Raw genomic sequence first — 21,366 nt, forward strand, 5'->3', positions numbered from 1 at the left:
TTATTCTTAAGCAAATGCATTTGGTAGGGGTAAATTTGGACTCTTCAATCTTAGCTACTATCACCCTAGTTTGCTCCAAATTTGGAGCTTTTAACACATCGTGTTTTTATGAGTGTTGGATCACTATGTCAAATCATACCAAGCGTCAAGATGGGAATGCATTTGTGATATCCTCCCAAAAGGCTGTCAAACAAGAGCAAAAAGTGTGAGGGTAAAACTTTTGACCTCTAATAATTGTGCTTAGACATTACAATAATTTCAATATCCTTCAAATCAACCAATACAGAGACATGGTTACTTTTAGAGAAAGACAAAATATAGAGAGGTAGAGATCGAAGGGGAGAGATATGTGGAGATAGGGATATAAAGATAGATGAAAAGGAAGAGAGAGAGATATGGAGGAGGAAGAGGTTGAGGGAGTGATGAATAGAGATGTACATATTGAGATATACAAATAGACATACATAACATAAGGAGTACAAAAAGAATATATGAGCGGGACAATGACAAAGAGATAAATAAAGAGCCACAAATAAAGAGAATTCGAGACAAACAAATATAGATTGATAAAAGAGACACAAGGAGAGATGGAGAAGATAAAGAGACATATCTAGAGAAAAAGATAGATAGGAGGAAGAGAGAGAAGAGGGGAGAAAGGGAAGAAACACAAGAAGACATGAACATATATAAATAAATGAAGGACAATATAATTTTAAAAAATAAACTAATTGCATTACACACCAAGGTATATAATTGGTGAAATTAAAATATTTGAATGTGACCCATAGTGCCACTTTCGCCATATACATTAATAAAAAGACACTTCTTTTAGTTTTAAAACAAGGTTACATAGCAACTAAGTTCCTACCAAATTGTTTTGATAGAATTGTTTAAACTTTTAAAAAGCTTTAATATAAATATTTATATGAAAAGAATTAAAATTGTAAAATATGTAATGTGTATTAATGTAAATATTTAACTTGCATTACAACTGAAAATAATATTATTGAAATATTTTTATATCTTATTGATATCTTTAATAGAAACTAATTTATTTTATATAATTTAAAATTCATCATATTTAATTATATATAAATTATAACATTGTAAAAGAGATATAAAAAATATAAATAACAAATTATTTCATCATTTTAAAAAAAATTATTAAAAAAATTTAGTTTGATTTCTTTAATTTATTTATTTTAATATTTCAATGAGAATTTTAAATGTGTTTAATAATTTTAATTTTTAAAACTAAATTAATTGATGGAAGATATATTAAAAATAAATCTTATGACAATAGTTAATTATTCAATAAAATAATAAAAACATAACAATATACTTATAAAATAATAGTTTGTTTAAAAAATTATAACTTTATTCATATTAACTAATTAATTTAAATTTAAAATATAATATAGTTTTATTTTCAACTAATTATTAATAAATGTTACAAATGTGATTTAGTATACTATTCTACATTATTATAAATATTAGGTATGAAATACAAATTTGAGATGTTCTTTTATTAAAAATTTTTCTAAGGTTATGTTCATTTGGTTTTATGATTTTATATTAAAAAATTTTCTAAGGTTATGTTCATTTGGTTTTATGATTTTATAAAATCTAAAATTTGAATATTATAGTGAATATGAAAAATTGATTTGATATGAAAAGTGATTAGTCGATGTTGATGAATTTAATCACTAGTTAAAAAATGGTTGATGCCTAGAATTCTAGGCCTGCGGCAGGAACCAAAAAAAACCCTAAATACAAAAGTTACATCGACAAAATTTACATTTTTATTCGCTTTGATAGGAAACTCCAAAGTGAAAAGTTCAATTGGCAAAATCTCACTTTTAATTTTCTCTCTATTCTTCGGGAAGAATCGAATGTAGATGCGGCCCTATTTATCAGGACCAAAACTTAATATGACACGATTAAACTATTTTGTTTGTTGGAGTTGCGTGGCGCACAAGGTTGTTGAATATAGAGACGAAAGCTGTTAAAAAGGGAAAGGCAGACAGACGGCGACGTAATTGACCAGGCGAAGGAGAAGGAGAGAGAGATCAGGAGAACGAGCAGAGAAGAATGGCAACCTTCGAAGAGGCCCCTCCTGGCAATGAAAAGTCCGGAGAGAAAATCTTCAGAACTAAATGTGCGCAGTGCCATACAGTTGAGAAGGGCGCCGGCCACAAACAAGGTATTGTTTTGGCATGATTTTGTCATGCAAACGTAAGTTTTATGCCCTTCAACTTTATCGTGGAGCTTCAGATTATTTGGGTATTTTTCGTTTTGGATTGATGTATGGAATTTATACCGTTATTTGTTTGTGTAGGGCCAAATCTCAATGGGTTGTTTGGAAGACAATCTGGAACCACTGCTGGGTATTCATACTCTGCTGCCAACAAGTCAAAGGCTGTGATATGGGGAGAAGACACCCTTTATGAGTATCTCCTTAACCCTAAAAAGGTAGGCATATATTTTCATGTTTGTTACATGGATTTGTCCCTTTTTTTACTGGTTCAGTGAATTGATTTCCCTATTTTATTGGTTCTTTGGATTGTTTTAATTTTCTTTTCACGCCTGGTCATGTGGGTTTTAGTGAATTGTTTTATATTTTATTTAAAGTTGAAATTCCATAAGTAGATCTGATATTACAGAGCAAGCCTTATGGATCGAGGCCGAGAAAATTTAAAATTAGGTTCCATATCTCATATCCCACCTGGAGTTGAGGAAAATTCTTCTTTCATTGCTCATCTTTTAAAGATCAAAATTTGAAAATTTTTAAATAAAACTGGGAAATAGTTTAAGCAGATCGTTCTCATGAAATAAAAAGCGACTTGTTTGTCGTCTCAGGCGAAATAACTGCGGTAGACACTGCAGGCACTTCACTTGCCCAAGGTTGTCTCTTTCTGAGATCGCGACAAACGCCTTTTCCTCTCTTGCATTTCATATGTAGAATAAGTAACCAAAAATTAATGGATAGCAAAATAGAATATATGCATTTCTGATGGAAATTTTGCGAGACTGTTTAAATTCTTAATGAAGAACTTTTCATCACAGTGTCTAGCTGTAAGAGTGCACGATTTATAGGGTGCTATCAGATAAGTTTCAGTGCAGCGTCTTTCCTAAACGTGTCATTATGGAAAACTGGCTGCAAACAGGACAATATCTATGGGTGTCATCATATGAGTGGAATATGATTTAATAAAGGTACCATCATCAGCCACCAAGCTGGTGGGCTTAAGAGTTTTAGATGTGTTAAATAGGCTTCTTTATATACGCTCTCAAATGCTACTTGAATGGAGAGACTCTGTGAGTAGTTGTAGCTTGTTTTCTTCATTTTGGCCGGAAATTTGAATTGTTGGTTCTATTCTGGATCTCCATTTTATTACTGACAATTGGCTTTCCATAATGTCCACATGTTTTTGCACTGTGGCTTGTCTCAACAGCCACATCTTGCATTATTGGAAATATTTCCAGTAGTCTTTAGGGTAAATGGGCTACTCAGGGCTGCACGATGCACATTATGGCATATGGGTAAAGGTACACAGTAGGGCCCAAATTACATTTTATAAGTTAAAAAAGCTAGCTATTCTGTTGAGGGACATCCATAACTATGTTGCAAGGTTGTATATATACTTCTTAACCTATTTGACATTAAGTTTTTGTGACAAGGACAATAGGGGATGAGGGATGTGCTTCTAGATGGATTTTTTTGGAGGTCACTTTTTCATGCTATCAGAAAAGTAAAGAAAATTTTAAAATATGAGGATATATCCAATATTCATATGATAACATTGATAAGGCATTCTTATGGACAATATAGAATGATAGAATATGCTTGAGGTCACATTAAATTTGAAGTTTGTGTCTAAGACATTGTAACTATGAGAGTTGGTTCATTCAATAAAACCCTAATGCAACCCTCTAGTGTCTTCTCCTTGTCAACTTGTGCAAGATCTTGGTGTTCAAAATCCAAACATGTGGATTAATTTTGAGTCCAAGAGGACTTGTCCTTATCCACCCATCTGCCTTTGGTTTTTGAATGTGCCAATCCCTACACAACTGGGATTCCTTGGGGTTCTAGCCATCACTCTGTAAGGGGTCTAGCTGAACTCCAATGCCCTACTATTCGTGAGGGTAGTCAGCCATAAAATAGTAGGGCCCCCCACCCAATTCCTCGAGAATCCTCCTACTATGAAAGGCCCAATGCATCGAGGGGTTATGTTGCCTTGATCTATATTGGAATCGAACAAACTATGATTCAGTAGGCTTCTAGCCATTTATCTTGAGGGGATTGGGACCAAATCTCAGGGAATAGCTCTACAATTCCTCCCCCTCACCATCTAGTGCCCCTACTAGATCCACACCATTCGACCCCCATTGCAACTATGATGATTGCTTTATTCAGTGAACCCAAGTAATCTTTGTCGTGTGTGCCTTATCAATTTGCGTGAGATCTTGGGGTCGAAATCCAATTATGTGGTTTGAGTGTGGTGATATTTAGCAGTTAGTCAAGTGAAGTTGCAATGCACCATGCATGAACAAAATCACCTTTTTGTCAAGATGTAAGTTTTTTCTTTTTGATTGAATGAAGTTATATAAATCCTCAGTGTTGATGCATCCATGAGTTTTTTCTTTTTGATTGAATGAAGTTATATACCAACCCTCAGTGTTGATGCATCCTTGCCATGCCACATCTATTGTCCAATAATGTTAGTTTGATCTAGTAGTGGTTTGTTGAATATTGGACCTGTGAGATTCACAAAGGCGACCCATTGTGTGTAAAGTAGGTTCATTAATATATATTTTCCGAGGGGCTTTAATGAGGTCCCTTTTCAGCTCTTATTATGAGACAAAGGCACACTTTGAAGATAGCTACATATTAGTTGGCATTTAAAATCTTTTTTTTTTGTCAAGATGTAAGTTTTTCCTTATTGATTGATTGAATGAATTTGTATTTCGACCCTCAGTTTTGATGCATCCTTGCTGTGCTACATCTACCATCCATTAATTAGTTTGATCTAATATTGGTTTGTTGAATGTTGGACCCTTGAGATTCACAAAGGTGAGCCATTGTGTAAAGTAGGCTCATTAATGTTTATTTTTCAAGTGGCCTTAATATAATAAAACAAAGGCACAATTTAAAGCTAGCTACATATTAGTTGTCATTTACAACATTGGCTTCCATAACGAAGTTTGGTGTTTGGAGAATTCCATTATCATGTCACAACTGTCTTAATATGCTCAATGTAAAATCTCAAAGTGTAATCCTTATTATGAATCCCTAAAATTTTGGGGATGGCTAGTGGATGACTATAGTAGAAGGGGAAATTAAAATATGAAATATTCATATGAAAACTTTGATGAAGCATTCACCTATACATTATAGAACCATAAAATATAAGAACTAGCAGAATTCTAATGCCAAATTTGTGTTAATGTTAAGAGTCAATGTCAAATTTCCTCTAGAATTCAAAGTTTTCTTGCTGTTCCCTGAGACATTTCTAGGATGGTTATGGCTGGAAAATAATTGGGGGACATGTCTCTAGGTAATGTAGGATATATTAATAAGCTTTTCAAGAATATGTTAGGTACCTAATCTCGGTCGTAAATACCCTGTAATCCTAATACGCGAGGAGTTTTATTATACGACCAAAATTCAGACTGTCAAAGAGGTTTAGATTTTTACTTAAACAGAATAAAACCAACATTTAAGAGTTCTACCCAGAATTTACATTGCAAGGCCTTTCAAATAATAAATGTATAGCTTAAATTAGGAAAATAAGCAGGTAAGCACACTACACACAAAAAGGTGAGTAGAAATGCTAGCATGGAATGTTGAAGAGGGAGAGTGAAAACTTCATTAAATGAACTTAGACCGTTTTTGTAACTTTTCAACAATTGCTCCCTTGACATATTTTTCTAGTCCGAACTGCACTTCATCGTATTTCTACATTAAAACAAAATTTATTTCTGTATCCTTTAGTGTCACTTTTGTCCTTGAATGCCAGCTGTCTCACAGATGGTCTGTCATCCTCTCCAGTCCCCTGATGTGTCCCACTGTATCCGCAAAGTGTCTTGTGATCTTGAGAATCTGTGGACAGCTATGGGACGTCCCCTAGATATCCACTTATCTCTAGAACATCCCACAAATAGGGATGTGCCTTGAAAGGCTGGGGATGCATCATCAAGTTTTCTTGAATTTATTTGCAAATGCAAACAATTTACAAAAAATAAATATTCATGATGATGTTTGAAGGGAGCTTTTAGTGAAGTGACTGACATGGGACGTCCACTACACAGGGATGTGCCGTGAAAGGCTGGGGATGCGTCATTGAGTTGTCTTGAATTTATTTGCAAGTGTAAACAATTTACAAAAAATAAATATTGTTATGATGTTTGAAGTGTTCTTTTAGTGAAGTGACAGCTCTTGTTATAATGGAACTTGAAAAGCTTAGTATATACTTGAAAAATGAGTTCTAATTACAAGATGATGATTAGCAGCCTTCTCTTAACATTCAAAAGTGGTTGCTTGATTGCTGGAAAGAACTAATTCAAATCTGTGGACAGCTACAGGACGTCTCGTACACATCCACTCATCCCTAGAACATCCCAGAAATAGGGATGTGCCTTGAAAGGCAAGGGATGCATTACCGAGTTTCCTTGAATTTAATTGCAAATGTAAACAATTAACAAAAAAAAATATTCATGATGTTTCAAATGTGCTTTTAGTGAAGTGATGGCTTGCTTGTGAGGAACAAACCAGGAGCCTTCTCTTACCATTCAAAGTTGGTTGCTAGATCGTTGGAACGAACTAGTTCAAATCTCTCTGGTAACTGATTGTTTATATAGAAACCACATCAACAATTATTGTTTTTAGGAATAAATTGGCAAATTAAAAGATAATTATATTTTCAAATATTTGTATAAATGGGATAAAGTATGCTTAGGGTTAGTGACATAGTGCAAGGCAGGAGAATCCCTAAAGAAGATGTCCTATCCCCCAACAAACAACCACACAGTGGAATATAAATAATAACACAGAAATTTCGATCCACAGAATGCCAATTATTATAATAAGATTTTCATCCCACATGCCTGGCTGTAAGGCCTTTTGGGTTACAGCCAAATACATCAACAATTACAATAAAAGCTAAGTTGCCGATTCGGGTTCGGGGACGGGTTCGGGTTCGGGGTTCGGTTCGTGGGTTCGGGCAATTTTTTTTTCCCCATTTGGGTTCGTGGGTGGGTTCGTTAGTGTGTATATATATATATATATATATATATATATATATATATATATATATATATATATATATATATATATATATATGCAAAAAAAATATAAACTCATATAGTTGTAAAAGTAAAACTAAGTCATTCCATAGTATGAATATATCAATGTTACTTGATTATTGATCAATGCCAAATGTCAAAGATAAACATTAAATACTCACTCATTAATCTATGCTAATGTTGTAAATAAAATCATACATTGAATTACTAAAATGCAAAATGGAATTTCAAAACATAGACTACTTCATCAGATTGATAGATAATAAATTATGACTTAATAAAGTTTGAAACTGTGAAACATAGTGATAAATCATAAATGACTCAATGAGTCAATGACAAATGTTTAAACATAGTTTATCAAAGATGCAAATGCCCTTCAAGGGTCAAATGGGTCATCAAAATATGAGGGATCAATGGCTTCATCCTCATCTATATCATTGACATTTTCCACATCATTGGAACCCAAACCGGTTCCACTAGCCCCAGATGCAGCCACATCCTCCTCCTCGTCCTCCTCAACATCTAGCAAGGCAATTCTAGATATATCTTGGACAGTCATATCCAAGTTAGAAGTCTCAGGTAGTACATCCCACAACTTCTCTGGTCCCTTCTTATATCCTGGATCCTTGCGTGATAAGAGGCGCCAGTTGTTGTGAATAAATACCAAGTCCTCTGCTTTCTTTGAACCCAACCGGTTACGCTTCACTGAGTGGATAAAGGAGTATGTACTCCAATTCCGCTCAGCAGCAGAAGAGCTTGCAACCTAGAGAGACAACCAACAAATTTTAAAAAATTAGCTAAGTAATTTTACAATACAATAGGAATTTAAGAGTGCTAATTCGACAAGCTAAGTAGCCATAAGAAAAGGAAAAAAAACTTAAATACATACTTGTGACAAGATCTTAATGGCAAGAGGTTGGAGGTACAGGTAACTTTCCCCATGTAAGTACCACCATCCAATGGCATCCAATTTACTTTGGTCATTGATTGCATCAGGCTCTGCATTTTTGCTTGAGACAAAATCAACAAACTCTCTCCTAACATTTGATGCCACATCAGGATCACTAAAGAGCCTGTTAAGTGCCCTCTTATACCCAGCAGCAACTTCAGGATCTCTATATGGTGCCACTCTACCAGGAATCGCAAGTATCTCACTGCTATAATATCTAGGAGAAAGTGCATATGCCAAGAGGTGCAAAGGTGTAGTCATCTTGTTCCAACGATGTAGAACAATTTTCTCCACCTTAGTGTACAAGGTATCAGGATCCTGCTCTCTCCTCTGAATGACCTGGGATGTCAAATGATGTACATGTAAGTTATCTTGATGTAGTGTTAATAACTTAATTAAAATCAAAAATCAAAATCTCTCAATAAACAAGGATAAAGTATTGTATAAAAATTTAAACTTACTGATTTCATTCTTTCTAGCATAGAGTCCATGGCATCATATATGTTTCCCAAACAAGGCTCATCCGTGTCGGCATACCGAAGCATAGACATGATGGGCTCGGTGAGTTCTAATGCATATTCCACCCTATTCCAAAAATTATCACTCAAGATCAAATCCTTTACAGTTTTGGCCTTTTCTGTATCAGCTTGCTTCCATCCACCCCATTTGTTGCTAATAACCATTTGACCCAATGCCTCTTTCACCCTCACAAGTCGTCTAAGGACGATTGTGTGTGAAGCAAACCTTGTTTCAGCAACCTATTACCATGTTAATTCAAATTATAAGTTAATATGATAAGTTGATAACACAAAAATTTAAGAATATGTATTAAATTTTGTAAAGTATGACACAAAAATTAATATGATAAATGAAGCTAAATAAAGTTTAAAATTTACCTTCAATAATTCCAAGCGGGAGAAAGTTCTGAAAATTGCTTGTGACATATGGTGGTTTGTCACAAACATTTGGATCTGCTCACCCTCCTCATACACATTTTTCATCCATTCAATTTGGCTGCCCATTGTTTTCATCACCAAGTTCAAGGTGTGGACAGTGCATGGTGTCCAAAAGATATGCTCATATCGTGCTTCTACCAAAGCACCTGCAGCCTTACAAACTTTAGCATTGTCCGTTATTACTTGGACAACATTGTCAACTCCCACGGACTCTATGGATTCAATGAGAAGTTGGGCAATAAAATTTGCATCCTTTACTTGCCCTTCACAATCAACCGCCTTCAAAAACATTGCCCCCTTGGGGCAAACAGCAATCACATTTATTAAAGGACGGTTTTTGCAATCTTTCCATCCATCAGAGACAATGCTCACCCCCGTTTGGATCCAAGAATCTCTTATTGGTTTGAGGAGGTTTTCTACATTCTTTCTCTCCTTATGCAATATGGTGGTTCTCAACTTTTCATATCCAGGGGATTGGTAACCATGAGGTGCATCATTTATTGCTTTCACCATCTCTCTCCAATAAGGGGATCTCACTAGATTGAATGAAACACCATTTGTAATGAGGCAACGCCCAACCTTTATATCAGCAATTTCTCTCTTGTCATTTTCAAATGCCGTATCTAATGGGCCTCTCTTGCGGGATGCGGGTGTTTCTATTTCATCTTCATCCATAGATGGGGTAGGTAGGGAGGGATGTGGTTTACTAATTGTTTGAGAGGGTGGTGTTGGTGGTATTTGCTTTGACTTATCTTTTTTTACCTTTGACACTAACCTATCAGCCTCTTCTTGTTCTTTTAACATGCCTGCTATTTGAGGAGCTGACAACCCTTTTTTACCTCCCTCTGGGGGCCCCTCACACATGGAAATCCCTTGACCTGGTGGACCTATCAAATGATGTTTAACCCGGAAATAGGAGCTTCTATATTGGTTTTGGCAAAAATTGCATTTCCATATATACCCTCCCCCACCAGCACATTGCTCAATTCTTGTTGTATACTTCCACAAAGGAGAGCCTTTATCAATTTTAAATCTTTGGGATCCCACCCCACCCACTGAACCCTGACTACTCATTCTTGGATTCTTGCAATCTATAAAAACAAATTTAAAAAAATATTTCAAAACTTATACAAAACTTGATAAAAATTTAGAACAATAAATATAAAAAATTTAAAAAACTAAAAACAAACTATGAAAGAAGCAAAAGGAAGGATCAAATGCATACCTGGAACACTCAACACTGATTATTTGAAGGATTTGAAACTCCACAAATAATCTCTACAACCTTCTCTTCAAACTTGCAAAATGGCCACACCAAAATGAGAGAGCAAAATGACAAAGCAAATGAGAGATTAGATGAATGAAATGCATCTAATAGGCCTTACTTTAGGGTTTGGCAAAAAAAATAATGAAAAAAACATTATTTTATTGCTTTTTTGGGCCACTTTTTGGCCCCACCTGCCGCGGGTCCGCCCGGATTCGCCCGGGTCCGCGACCGGTCCGGGCAGGGTCCGCATTTTGGCCTGCGGGTCCTCCCGGGTCCGTGCAAGCACGGACCCGGGAGGACCCGCAGGCCAAAATGCGGACCCTGCCCGGACCGGTCGCGGACCCGGGCTCGGATCCGGACCCGAATGAATCCGGACCCGGACCCGAGCTCCAGGGTGCGAATCCGGTAACTTAGAATAAAAGTTCAACAAGATCTCGCAAGATCCATGCTACTAGCTAGCCTAGCCGCAACCTGGTGGAGAACTCCAAAAAGACTCCAAACTCGTGCTCAGAAGACACCAAGCAACCTTCTTGTTTCCCAAGCCACACTTAGCTACTAGCTCTGCCCAAACTTCGCTATATCAAATACTCATCTTCTTCCACTTGAATTTCCCAAAAATTATGTCTACAACTCTACCCAAGCCCTCCTTAAATACTTGCACGGCCACAGGTTGAGCTATTGTAGTTTCATTTATTAAATACACTCACATTAAATATATCCTTCAAGCCACAAGTCAGCTTGCAACAAATATTAAATACATGACATAAAATTAAATACTTAGGACATGCCCCAAGTTTACAATGCACAACTAACTCATAAGACCACATAAGAATATGCACACTTAGACGTAGGTCCATGTGCCAACCAACTATCCAAATCCAAGAGCGCACACACCAACTCCCCCAGATTGAAGCTTGCAAATACAATCTTCAAAGCTCTGCCAGTAAATAAGAACACATTACCAGCAACCACTAAAATTGCTCCAACTCCAAGACGAAGACTTCAAACATCATGCACACTTGAGGAAAGGTTCCCCAATATGCCTCGAATAGATCCCCAACCACTTGAATCATAACTCCACAAACTCGAGCACGAAGCCCTTGCATACAGGATAGCTGACTTCCCTAGGATGCTCCTGCATCAAACACCCCAGGTGAGAAGAAAAGATGTTCTTAATAGCTGGAAAAACATCTTTCAAGGTTCAACACATAAACCCTGAGCTGGTTCTTCATATACATGTCCACCATGTCAATCACCTAATGATATAGAGGGGGTGCCCTAGATCTAGAGGAGATGGTCCAAATGCCCCCAGCTCATTGGCTTGGGGATCTATCTCCGATATGGGGGTTGAGCTGCCATCTATCCATACTCTTGATGAAACCGGCCCTGTATATTCAAAACTCATTCACTGCAGTGCCATATCCATATCCCCCGCATCTTGCGCTTCATGGCTATGAGATGAGATGAAGCCGTGAAGATGAAGGCCCTGAACAGTCTCCATATGGGCCAACCGGCTGTTCTAGAGGGCCTATCAAGAATCTATATGGTCTATGGCTCTAAAGGCCTTCTGGTGAACTCCCCTGTAGATAGTTGATAGTTGGCCTGTTGCTATATAGTGGAGGAGTGCCTTGATTATGCTGCCCGCCCAACTGTAGAAATAAAGAGGCTTGTAACCTATGTTACCAAATTGACCCAAAACCTAGGCTTAGCAGGATATGAGTTATTTCAGAATTGGAAGTTCAATTTTCATGCTGATTTATCCCTAGGTAGGAACACGATTTTTAGGACAAATCCTGCATCACCCATCTTAGGTTTTGGACCCTGTTTGTACTCAAGCCAAATACATACTGGGATCTAAACCTGTCCTTGATGGTCTGGGCTGGCCAATGGCTCCAGCAATGCAGTATTATAGCCTTTCCTGAACTTGAGGAACAGTCTGATACTTATGATTAATACCATCATGGGTAACCTTGACCACATTTGAATTGTTTTAGTTTCTTCTAAGAGTCTTGGGAGGTATGCAGTTCTTGGAAATATGTAGTCTTGCTGAAAATCAAAAAATAGATATGGCCTTTTGTATCTTCCTTGAAACTATTAGCTTATACCTTTGCTTTGGCTGTCTCATGACCACTAGTGAGGTGCACTATATTTTTTCTGTTTTTAACTGCTGCGTGAAATAGGTGTCTATGAAGTAGACCATTTCTTGATGGATGTTGTATAAAATTGAATTAATTATTTGTTTTTAAGCTCTTTCCGGGGGTCTCTAGCATGCTTTATATATTGCCAACTATTAAGGATAATACTTTGTATTTTTCAAAAGTAGGTCACCAAAAAATTTCAGATGATTGGATGATGCCATCCTTTTTGGTATACATATCTGAGCATTTAAAAGCATCACAATACGTGAAGTCACTTATGTATGAAATATATTTATGTTGGTATTTGATTGATGCTTTTATTGATATATCTAATATTTAATTTTGTCCCTTGGATTATTCTATTACATCATCCTTAACATGGTTTACATCCATGGGTTTCTGTTCATTCCCTTCCCTTAACTAAGTTGCCAATTAGGAGTGGTACGTGTTGGTATTACGAGGTAATTGGTAAATACTTGCTTATTAATAACAGAGACCGAAAGGTCAATTTATACAAAAGGAAGAGACGATGTTTCCTTAGGAAACGATCGTAAATAATAGAAACATTCTATTCTAGAGAAAGCAAAAAACGAAAGCAAACTAAAGTTAAAGATATTTACAAGATAACCATTAACTAATAATAGACGTCTTATCTATTATTGTAATACCCTCCCTTAATGGTTTATCTAACACACCAAGCTGTCCTCTGAATTTGACAAACTTATTAGGACCAAGAGATTTGGTGAGAATTTCTGCAGTCTGATCTGAGGTAGGAACATATTGCAGATCTATAGTCCCGTCTTCAACCAGCTGTCGTATGTAATGACAATGAACATCCATATGCTTGGTTCGTTCATGGAAGACTGGATTCTATGCTAATTTGATAATGCCTTCGTTATCAACAAACAGAGTAGTCGGTCCTGCTGGTGACATTTGCATATCCCCAAGCATCCGACGAAGCCAGACAGCTTCACACCCTGCCTTAACAGTCCCTCTATATTCAGCCTCTGTAGAAGAGAGAGAAACTGCCTGCTGCTTCTTGCTGGTCCATGTGACTGCACCGGATCCCAAACTGAACACATATCCAGATGTTGACTTTTTATCATCAACAGAGCCTGCCCAATCTGAATCTGTGAACCCACTGAGTTTAGGATTAGAACTCCGAGAATACAGAAGTCCATAATCAGAAGTGCCCTTCACATAACGAAGCACACGCTTTGCTGCCATCCAATGATCAGCCTTAGGAGCTGTCATAAAGCGTGAAATATAGCTGATTGCGAAGCGGATATCAGGCCTAGTAGCAGATAGGTAGATGAGGCTGCCTACTAGTTGCCTATACGTAGTATCATCAACGGAAGGAGAATCAGACTTGGCTGATAACTTGAGACCTTTCTCCATAGGTGTAGATGCAGGTTTGCAATCTTGCATTCGGAATTTGTCTAACAAGGCTCTGGCATATTTGGACTGAGAGATGAATATACCAGAAGACTGTTGCCAAACTTCAACACCTAAGCAATAATGCATGAGCCCAAGGTCAGTCATATCAAAAGACTGGCATAAGTGTTGTTTGATTCCTTGAATCAAAGATGCCGAACTGATCAGATCATCCACATAGATAACCAGAAGGATGATATCACTGTCAGTAGTCTTGATGTACAGATTTGAGTCTGAAGAACTCCTCTTGAAGCCTTGATCACTGAGGTACGTATCAATCTTGATGTACCATGCCCGAGGGGCCTGCTTCAAACCATAGAGAGCTTTTACCAATCTGAGAACCTGATGGTCTTTACCAACAACCTTGAAACCAGGAGGCTGCGTCATGTAGACCTCTTCATGGAGATCACCATTCAGGAAAGTACTCTTTACGTCCATCTGATGGACCTTCCAGCCAAACTGTGCTGCCATGGCTAAGACTAATCTGATGGTGCTCATCTTTGCAGTAGGAGCAAAGGTGCTCATCTTTGCAGTAGGAGCAAAGGTCTCCTCATAATCAATGCCCTGACGCTGAGAAAAGCCCTTTGCCACTAAACGAGCTTTGTACTTATCCAAAGTACCATCTGATTTGTATTTGATTTTGTAGACCCATTTGCAGCTAATGGGTTTCTTCCCTGGGGGAAGATCAGAAAGGACCCAAGTGTTGTTCTTCAACAGGCTTTGGTGTTCAGATTGCATGGCCTGTTCCCACTCTGGAATTCCTTTAGCCTCGGAATATGTTTGAGGTTCAAACACACTGTGAATGTTGGCCATAAGAGCAAAGTTAACAGAATCTATAGTTTTGCTCTTTTTCTGAGTAGTTCTCCCATCAATGAGCTCATCATCATGAAGATCAGCAAGTGTCTTAGCCCACCACTTAGGCCGGAGAGGAGAATGACCAACAATAGTACTACGAGATGCTTGATCAGCAGGATCCTGATCAGAAGAATCTGGATCAAACTCAGGTGAAGCATCTTCAAAATGAGGTGATCCTGCAGGAGAAGCCGGAGGTGGCTGTACAGGTATCATTGGCAGGATTGGAGCTGTAGGAGCTACTGGAGCCCTCCCATCAGGTGGACCTAATGGAAGCCGAACTCTTAAATCATGAACCTGCGTAGGCTGGTCTGCTGGATCAAGAACAGGAGAAACAGGCATGAATGGTCCTTGCTGCTCATCAAAGACTACATCGCAGCTGTATATGAGACGAGATGTCTCAACATCAATAAGGCGGTAGGCTTTGTGAAGACTGCTATATCCAGCAAGCATCGGTTTCTGACTCTTGGCATCCAACTTGGTGCGTGAAGCATCAAGGATCCAAACAAAAGCAAGAGAGCCAAAAACCTTCAGGTGATTGATTCTGGGCTTGCGCCCTGACCAGGCCTCTTTCGGAGTTTTACCTTTCACCGCCACTGTGGGTGACAGGTTCAACAGATAAACTGCAGTTTTAACTGCTTCTGCCCAAAAACGCTTCGGAACATGTCTGTGTTCGAGCATGGAACGAGCCATCTCGGTGATTGTCCTGTTCCGACGTTCAACTACACTGTTCTGTTGTGGCGTGTGGGGTGTGGTGAACTGATGTTGGATGCCATGTTTTTCCAAGAAGCTGGAGAAAACATTAGAACAAAATTCCCCCCCATTCTCTGATCTAAGAGTAATAATAGATTTCCCAGACTCTTTTTCAACTAAGGGTTTAAACTTCTGAAATACAATAAATGCATCGGATTTCTTTTTAAGGAAATACACCCACATTTTTCTACTGAAATCATCTACAAACAACAAAAAATACCTATACCCAAGAACAGAAGGAGTGGCCATAGGGCCGCATATATGAGCATGAACAAGCTGAAGTACTTGAGAAGCTCGCCAAGAATCGCCACTGGGGAAAGGTGTGCGATGTTGCTTCCCAGCCTGACAAGCATCACAAACTCCAAGGTGTTGGGTTTGAATCTCTGGCAAACCAAGAACAAGCTCATCCCGAGCAAGTTGTGAGAGATAATGCACATTTAAGTGCTCATATCGCTGATGCCAAAGTGTGCTGATGGAAGATCGCCGAGCAGCCATAGCTAAGTCCTGAGAATCACCAGAATCAGTAAGTCTGAAAAGACCATGATCCTCAAGACCAACTGCAATAGTAGACTTAGTCGCCCGATCAGTGATGGTGCACTGATGTGAACTGAAGGTGACTGCCAAGTGTGGAGAATGTCGCAGCAACTGACTGACCGAGAGTAGATTTAGTTCCATCCCTGGAACGTAGTACACATCAAGGAATATGAGCTTCCTCCCAACAGACTGAATTTGAATGTTGCCTTTACCAACAACCGTGTACTCTTCTCCACCACCAAAGATAACAGAATCTGAATAAGGCTAGTAGTCAGTAAACCAGTCTCTGCGGTGAGTGAAATGTCGAGAGGCACCTGAATCAATGTACCAGGCAGATGACTGTACATGCTCTGCGGGTCTTTTAGCCATGAAGGCATAAAAGGCAGATTCTGCCTGCTCAGTGTGCTCTGCACTGTTCGCTTTGGGTTGCGAACCTGATTGCTTAGACTGGGCAGCTAAGTGTTTCCGACATGCAACTTTCATGTGACCATACTTGTGGCAATAGTTGCATTGCATGTTCTTCTTTTTGGTACCATCGGATGCTGGAGCAGAAGACTTTTGCTGAGATGGTTGCTGAAACTTGCCCTTATCCTTCTGAAAGGATTTCGCAGCAAAGGCTTGCTTAGTGGAGATGGAACTGGAGCTGCTAACGAACTGTTGTTTCCACCGATCTTGCTGAAGTAGCAGGGTGCAAAGATCAGTGAACTTTAGATCAACACCAGTAGATGTGATGTTGAGAGTCTCGATAAAATGCTCATAGGAATTTGGTAAACTCCGAAGAGTGATTACCACAATATCCTCTTCCTCCATCTTGCGACCGATGGCAAGTAACTGATCACGGATTTCCTGAATCCGATTCAGGTGTGCTTGGAGCGAGGTGCGCTCATCCATGACAATAGAAAACAGAGTGTTTTTAGAAAGAAGGCTCTGCTCTTGTCGGAAGTCTCATGAAGACCTTTTAGATGTGTCTAGATTTTGGCCGCTGTCTTGCCGGATGGAATCTGAGAAAGCTGGTCATAGCTACGAATAGTTTGAGAAGCATTACTACCTCTCGATTATTCAAATCCCATGTATCTTGATCAGGACCCGGAGAAGTCGGACACTGCGTAACACCCAGAACAAGTTGATCAGTGTTTCGATATTCGAAGATTGCAATGATGCGTTGCTTCCAGGTTCCATAATTGTGACCATTGAATTTGGAATTATGCTCGAGCAGAATATTTGTCAGAGATGACATGGCACGTTTTTCAATGAAAAATTGTGAAAATTTGTGAAGGCACGTTCTTCGAGGCAAAAATACGGAAGACCCAAAAGAATCAGAGAATGACCCAAAAGAGAGCTTGAAAAATACAGAAGGAATCTGCTGTCATTTTTTGAATCCGCTGGCTCGAAAATTGAGGCACAAAAATCGAGGCACCCAGAAAAAACGGACAACAACCCAGTTGAGCTCTCGAAAAACCCACCAAGAATCTGCAAACATTTTTTTTTTCGACCCCAAAAATTAGGGTTTCGAAAAAAAAATGGCCCTAGCTGAAAAAAACTTGAAAAAACTTCAGATTTCTTGATGAAAAATGGTCGAATCTGCTTCCCAGAGCACGATGACAGACTGAGACGGCTAAGAGCATGAAGATTTGATACAGAAACATGCAAATTTTCACCCCAAAAACGCGAGTCTCCAAAAAATGGCCACGATTTCCACGCGATTTGCAGACCCGTAATTCAGGAATTTCTCCAAGCAGAAAAACCGGAGGTGGGTTTTGGAGAAATTAGCTGAAATAATTTTGGAAAAATTTAAACAATTAATTTCAAGAAGAAATTATAAATTTTTCCGAAAAAATTTAAGTATTTAGCTCTGATACCATATTACGAGGTAATTGGTAAATACTTGCTCATGAGTTTTATTCTTCTAGTTTTATTTTATCTCTTGCTTTTCATATTTTCAGCTTCTAAATTATTTATTTATTTTTATTTTTAAATTTATATTATCTATTTATTTGTTTTACTATTATTGTTATAATTTATTTATTATTATTATTGTAAAAAATTTTCTTTAGTTATTTATTCATTTAATAATTATTTTCATTTTCTTTTCATTTTATTTCTTTTTATTTTCGTGTGTGTGGGGGTCAAATTTGTTCTATGGTGTTTACGCATGTGTCTTTGTTAAACACACACACATAAAAGCAATCTTAAGCGTTCTTATGTTGTATACTTGTCATTATTGTCTCATAGTCCCTTTCTAGTGTCGTTTTAGTCTTTTACCATTATTTCCTTTATTATAATATAGTAATGATTACGAGTATATAATATTGATTATTATTACATAATAATGACCATTATTATATAATAATAATTTCTATTATATTATTTGGTCATTATTCATTTAGAATTTCGTTAGCATTTCTTAAGGTTGTTTATATATATAATAATTTTATGTAATAATAAATATCATGCATATTTGTACATTTTCATCTATTGTTGTGTTTTTATTTTGTTTCCAGCCTTCATATTCACCTTTCGGGTCACCCTCTTTTGTTTTATTTTTCTTTCACTTTGGTTTTTAATAGTAGATCTGTCATTATTTCTGGTGGTTGTTTTCTCTCTTGTGGTTGGATGTATTTTTATCTTCTTTTTTTGGGGTCCCCTTCCCTCCTTGTCCCTATTGTTGAACCTCAATCTTTTCTTGATTGTGGTGCACCTACCCCCCCTTCCTTTCCCCACCTTTTTATTCTTATTGGGTCTGCAATCTTTCTACTTTTTTCCTTCAGCTCTCTCATCCTGATGATGGATCATAGAGTGTGATCCGAAACGTTGATGCAAAAATTGTAACACAATCTACCTAGAAAACACAGCTAAGAATTCTAATGGATTGTGGAAAACTACTATCTACAAATACTTGCTTATTAATAACAGAGACCGAAAGGTCAATTTATACAAAAGGAAGAGACGATGTTTCCTTAGGAAACGATCGTAAAGAATAGAAACATTCTATTCCAGAGAAAGCAAAAAACGAAAGCGAACTAAAGCTAAAGATATTTACAAGATAACCATTAACTAATAATAGACGTCTTATCTATTATTTTAATAGTTGGCAAAGGTTGCAGTTTTAAAGGGTTGGATATTCAACCAAATTGGCTTGGTACTTAACACTTGCCTCATCCATTTGCCCTTAGGCGACTCGATTTAAATATTGTACATGGATTGACTTATCATCCCCACCAGTACTCCATATCATCTAAATCTGTTGTGCTGTTTTGAATCTCTGTATCATTACTTGCCTGAAATTTAATCTCCAGTAACTCATTGTTGCATATCAAATGATGCTCTACACTGCCTGAAATATGATTTTTAGTAATTATATGTGCTTGATTGGAAGTGTAGAAGTTTGATTTTCAAAGGTGAATAAGAAGAGAGCTGGCATGTGTTGGGTTGAAATTATATAGTTTAAATTTCAGGAGGGATTTAGTTTGGTTCTGGCAGTTATACAATTCTAAATGCATGAGTAATATGTCAACATTAGCTAAGTATAGCTGCATCTCCGGACATTAAATCTATCAAGTAGGTAAATGATGATTGTTTGCATTACAGTAATTAATTTTTCTTTGGAAGTCTCAGTACAGTTCGAAGTGAAGTGCAAACCTTCAAATTGTTGGGCGGTGTCTATTGGATAATTGTATTGTGAATGTGCTTCCTTGCTGGTTTTCAAATAGTAAAGAGAACTTTAAGCTCTCATGGAGGACATGCCTGTAAATGTCTAAGATGACTAGAAAATTGCTGTCTGGAAGAGAACATATTCTATGTTTGCTGTTTTTTTAATTAGTGCTTCTTACAGGTTATTCTGCTTATTATATTCATTATACTAATTTAAAGCGTTTGTGCTTGTGGGTTATTTTTCTAGAGCAGCTTTTTTTCATTACACATATTGGTGTAAGGACATAAAAGTTGCACAAGCCTCAACAGAATATATATTTTGTGCCATTGACTGACTTCCTTTCGTTTTTGTCTGTTTTTGCAGTATATTCCTGGAACTAAGATGGTGTTTCCTGGTTTGAAGAAGCCACAAGATCGTACTGATCTGATTGCTTATCTCAAGCAGGCCACATCCTAGTATAGTTATTATATCTTTTTCAAAACATGCTTATTGATGGCATTATTCAAAGTAATTGTTTTCACCAATTCATTCGGGAATTTAGTTAATGTTGGACAGAGTTCTGCCCTATTGTTGAGGTGATGCTTTTTTTAATAAAATGTTTTATATGCGCCCAAAATGGGTGCTCTTTTGTAACACTGAATTTATGTGATGATGAAGGTGACATTATCAATTGAAATTTTCACTATTAGATTGGCATAGATAGATTGCCAATGAAATGGTTTTTCAATTTCATTTGACCATCATTTTTAGAGCTGCTTTGGTTTTTTCAAGTTTTAAGATTTAAAGAAACTTGGGATGGTCTTTTTGATATTAAATAACGTGGAGGGGAAGTTTCCGTTTTGTCAGTTCACTTCATCTTCACGAAATTATTTCTACTGTTAGCTACATTTGTGATAACAGTTCAATCTATCTTATTGAATTACTAAGTAGCTTGAGATGGATTTAATCATCGGTAAAGAATTTTCGTTTTGCATGCATGGTTATGATATCGGCGAATTTAGTTTAATGTTTAATGTACAATTTAGGATTACAATACTTACAATCCAATGATTCTCTTCAACGCATCTAGATATTGATAGCAGGAGGTCATATAAGCTTTCCTTTACAGCATATTTTGCGAAAGCAAATGTGGATGTATGGTAAGCCTTCCTTTATGGCATGTTTTGCCATTTCAAAGTTTTGTGTCATTTAGTAAACCTTGACAATTTTATGGTAGCGACAGATCTTAAATATACAAATAATCTGACTAAACCATTGTTACAATATTCTCCAACTGACCAGAACTTCCAGCATTGTTTGACTTTTAGTGACTGTTAGAGGATGATGATGAGTCAAAACTCAAAAAGGGATACGCTCAACAGTTGTTAAAAATAATTGAACCAAGGCTAAGGGAAATTTTGAACACAAGTACATTTAATAATTATTAAGTTACTGGAGGTTTTAATAATCCTCAGAATGAGCTAGGAATATATGACTTGTACATGATCTTTAATTAAGATTGGAGAAAGCTATGAAAATGTGTTTTT

General features: G+C 37.2%; 2 protein-coding genes across 2 annotated transcripts; one reads left to right on the top strand and one right to left on the bottom strand.

Annotated features, from left to right (window-relative positions):
- The first annotated feature begins 1,855 nt into the window (after window positions 1–1,855).
- Window positions 1,856–20,556, top strand: LOC149552401 (cytochrome c). Its single transcript, XM_089787946.1, has 3 exons — window positions 1,856–2,203; window positions 2,339–2,472; window positions 20,204–20,556. Exons 1-3 carry the CDS (start codon window positions 2,092–2,094, stop codon window positions 20,294–20,296), a joined length of 339 nt encoding a protein of 112 aa, XP_089644072.1. The 5' UTR covers window positions 1,856–2,091; the 3' UTR covers window positions 20,297–20,556.
- LOC149552402 (uncharacterized) lies at window positions 7,558–10,355 on the bottom strand. The gene is made up of 4 exons (XM_089787945.1): window positions 9,151–10,355; window positions 8,716–9,012; window positions 8,195–8,593; window positions 7,558–8,068 (listed from the first exon to the last, which is right to left on the bottom strand). Exons 1-4 carry the CDS (start codon window positions 10,282–10,284, stop codon window positions 7,682–7,684), a joined length of 2,217 nt encoding a protein of 738 aa, XP_089644071.1. The 5' UTR covers window positions 10,285–10,355; the 3' UTR covers window positions 7,558–7,681.
- Window positions 20,557–21,366: the final 810 nt, after the last annotated feature.

The sequence above is a fragment of the Cupressus sempervirens genome, chromosome 6 (assembly GCF_028749045.1).
Source record: "Cupressus sempervirens isolate cs-2001-9-10 chromosome 6, ASM2874904v1, whole genome shotgun sequence".
Taxonomy (NCBI): domain Eukaryota; kingdom Viridiplantae; phylum Streptophyta; class Pinopsida; order Cupressales; family Cupressaceae; genus Cupressus; species Cupressus sempervirens.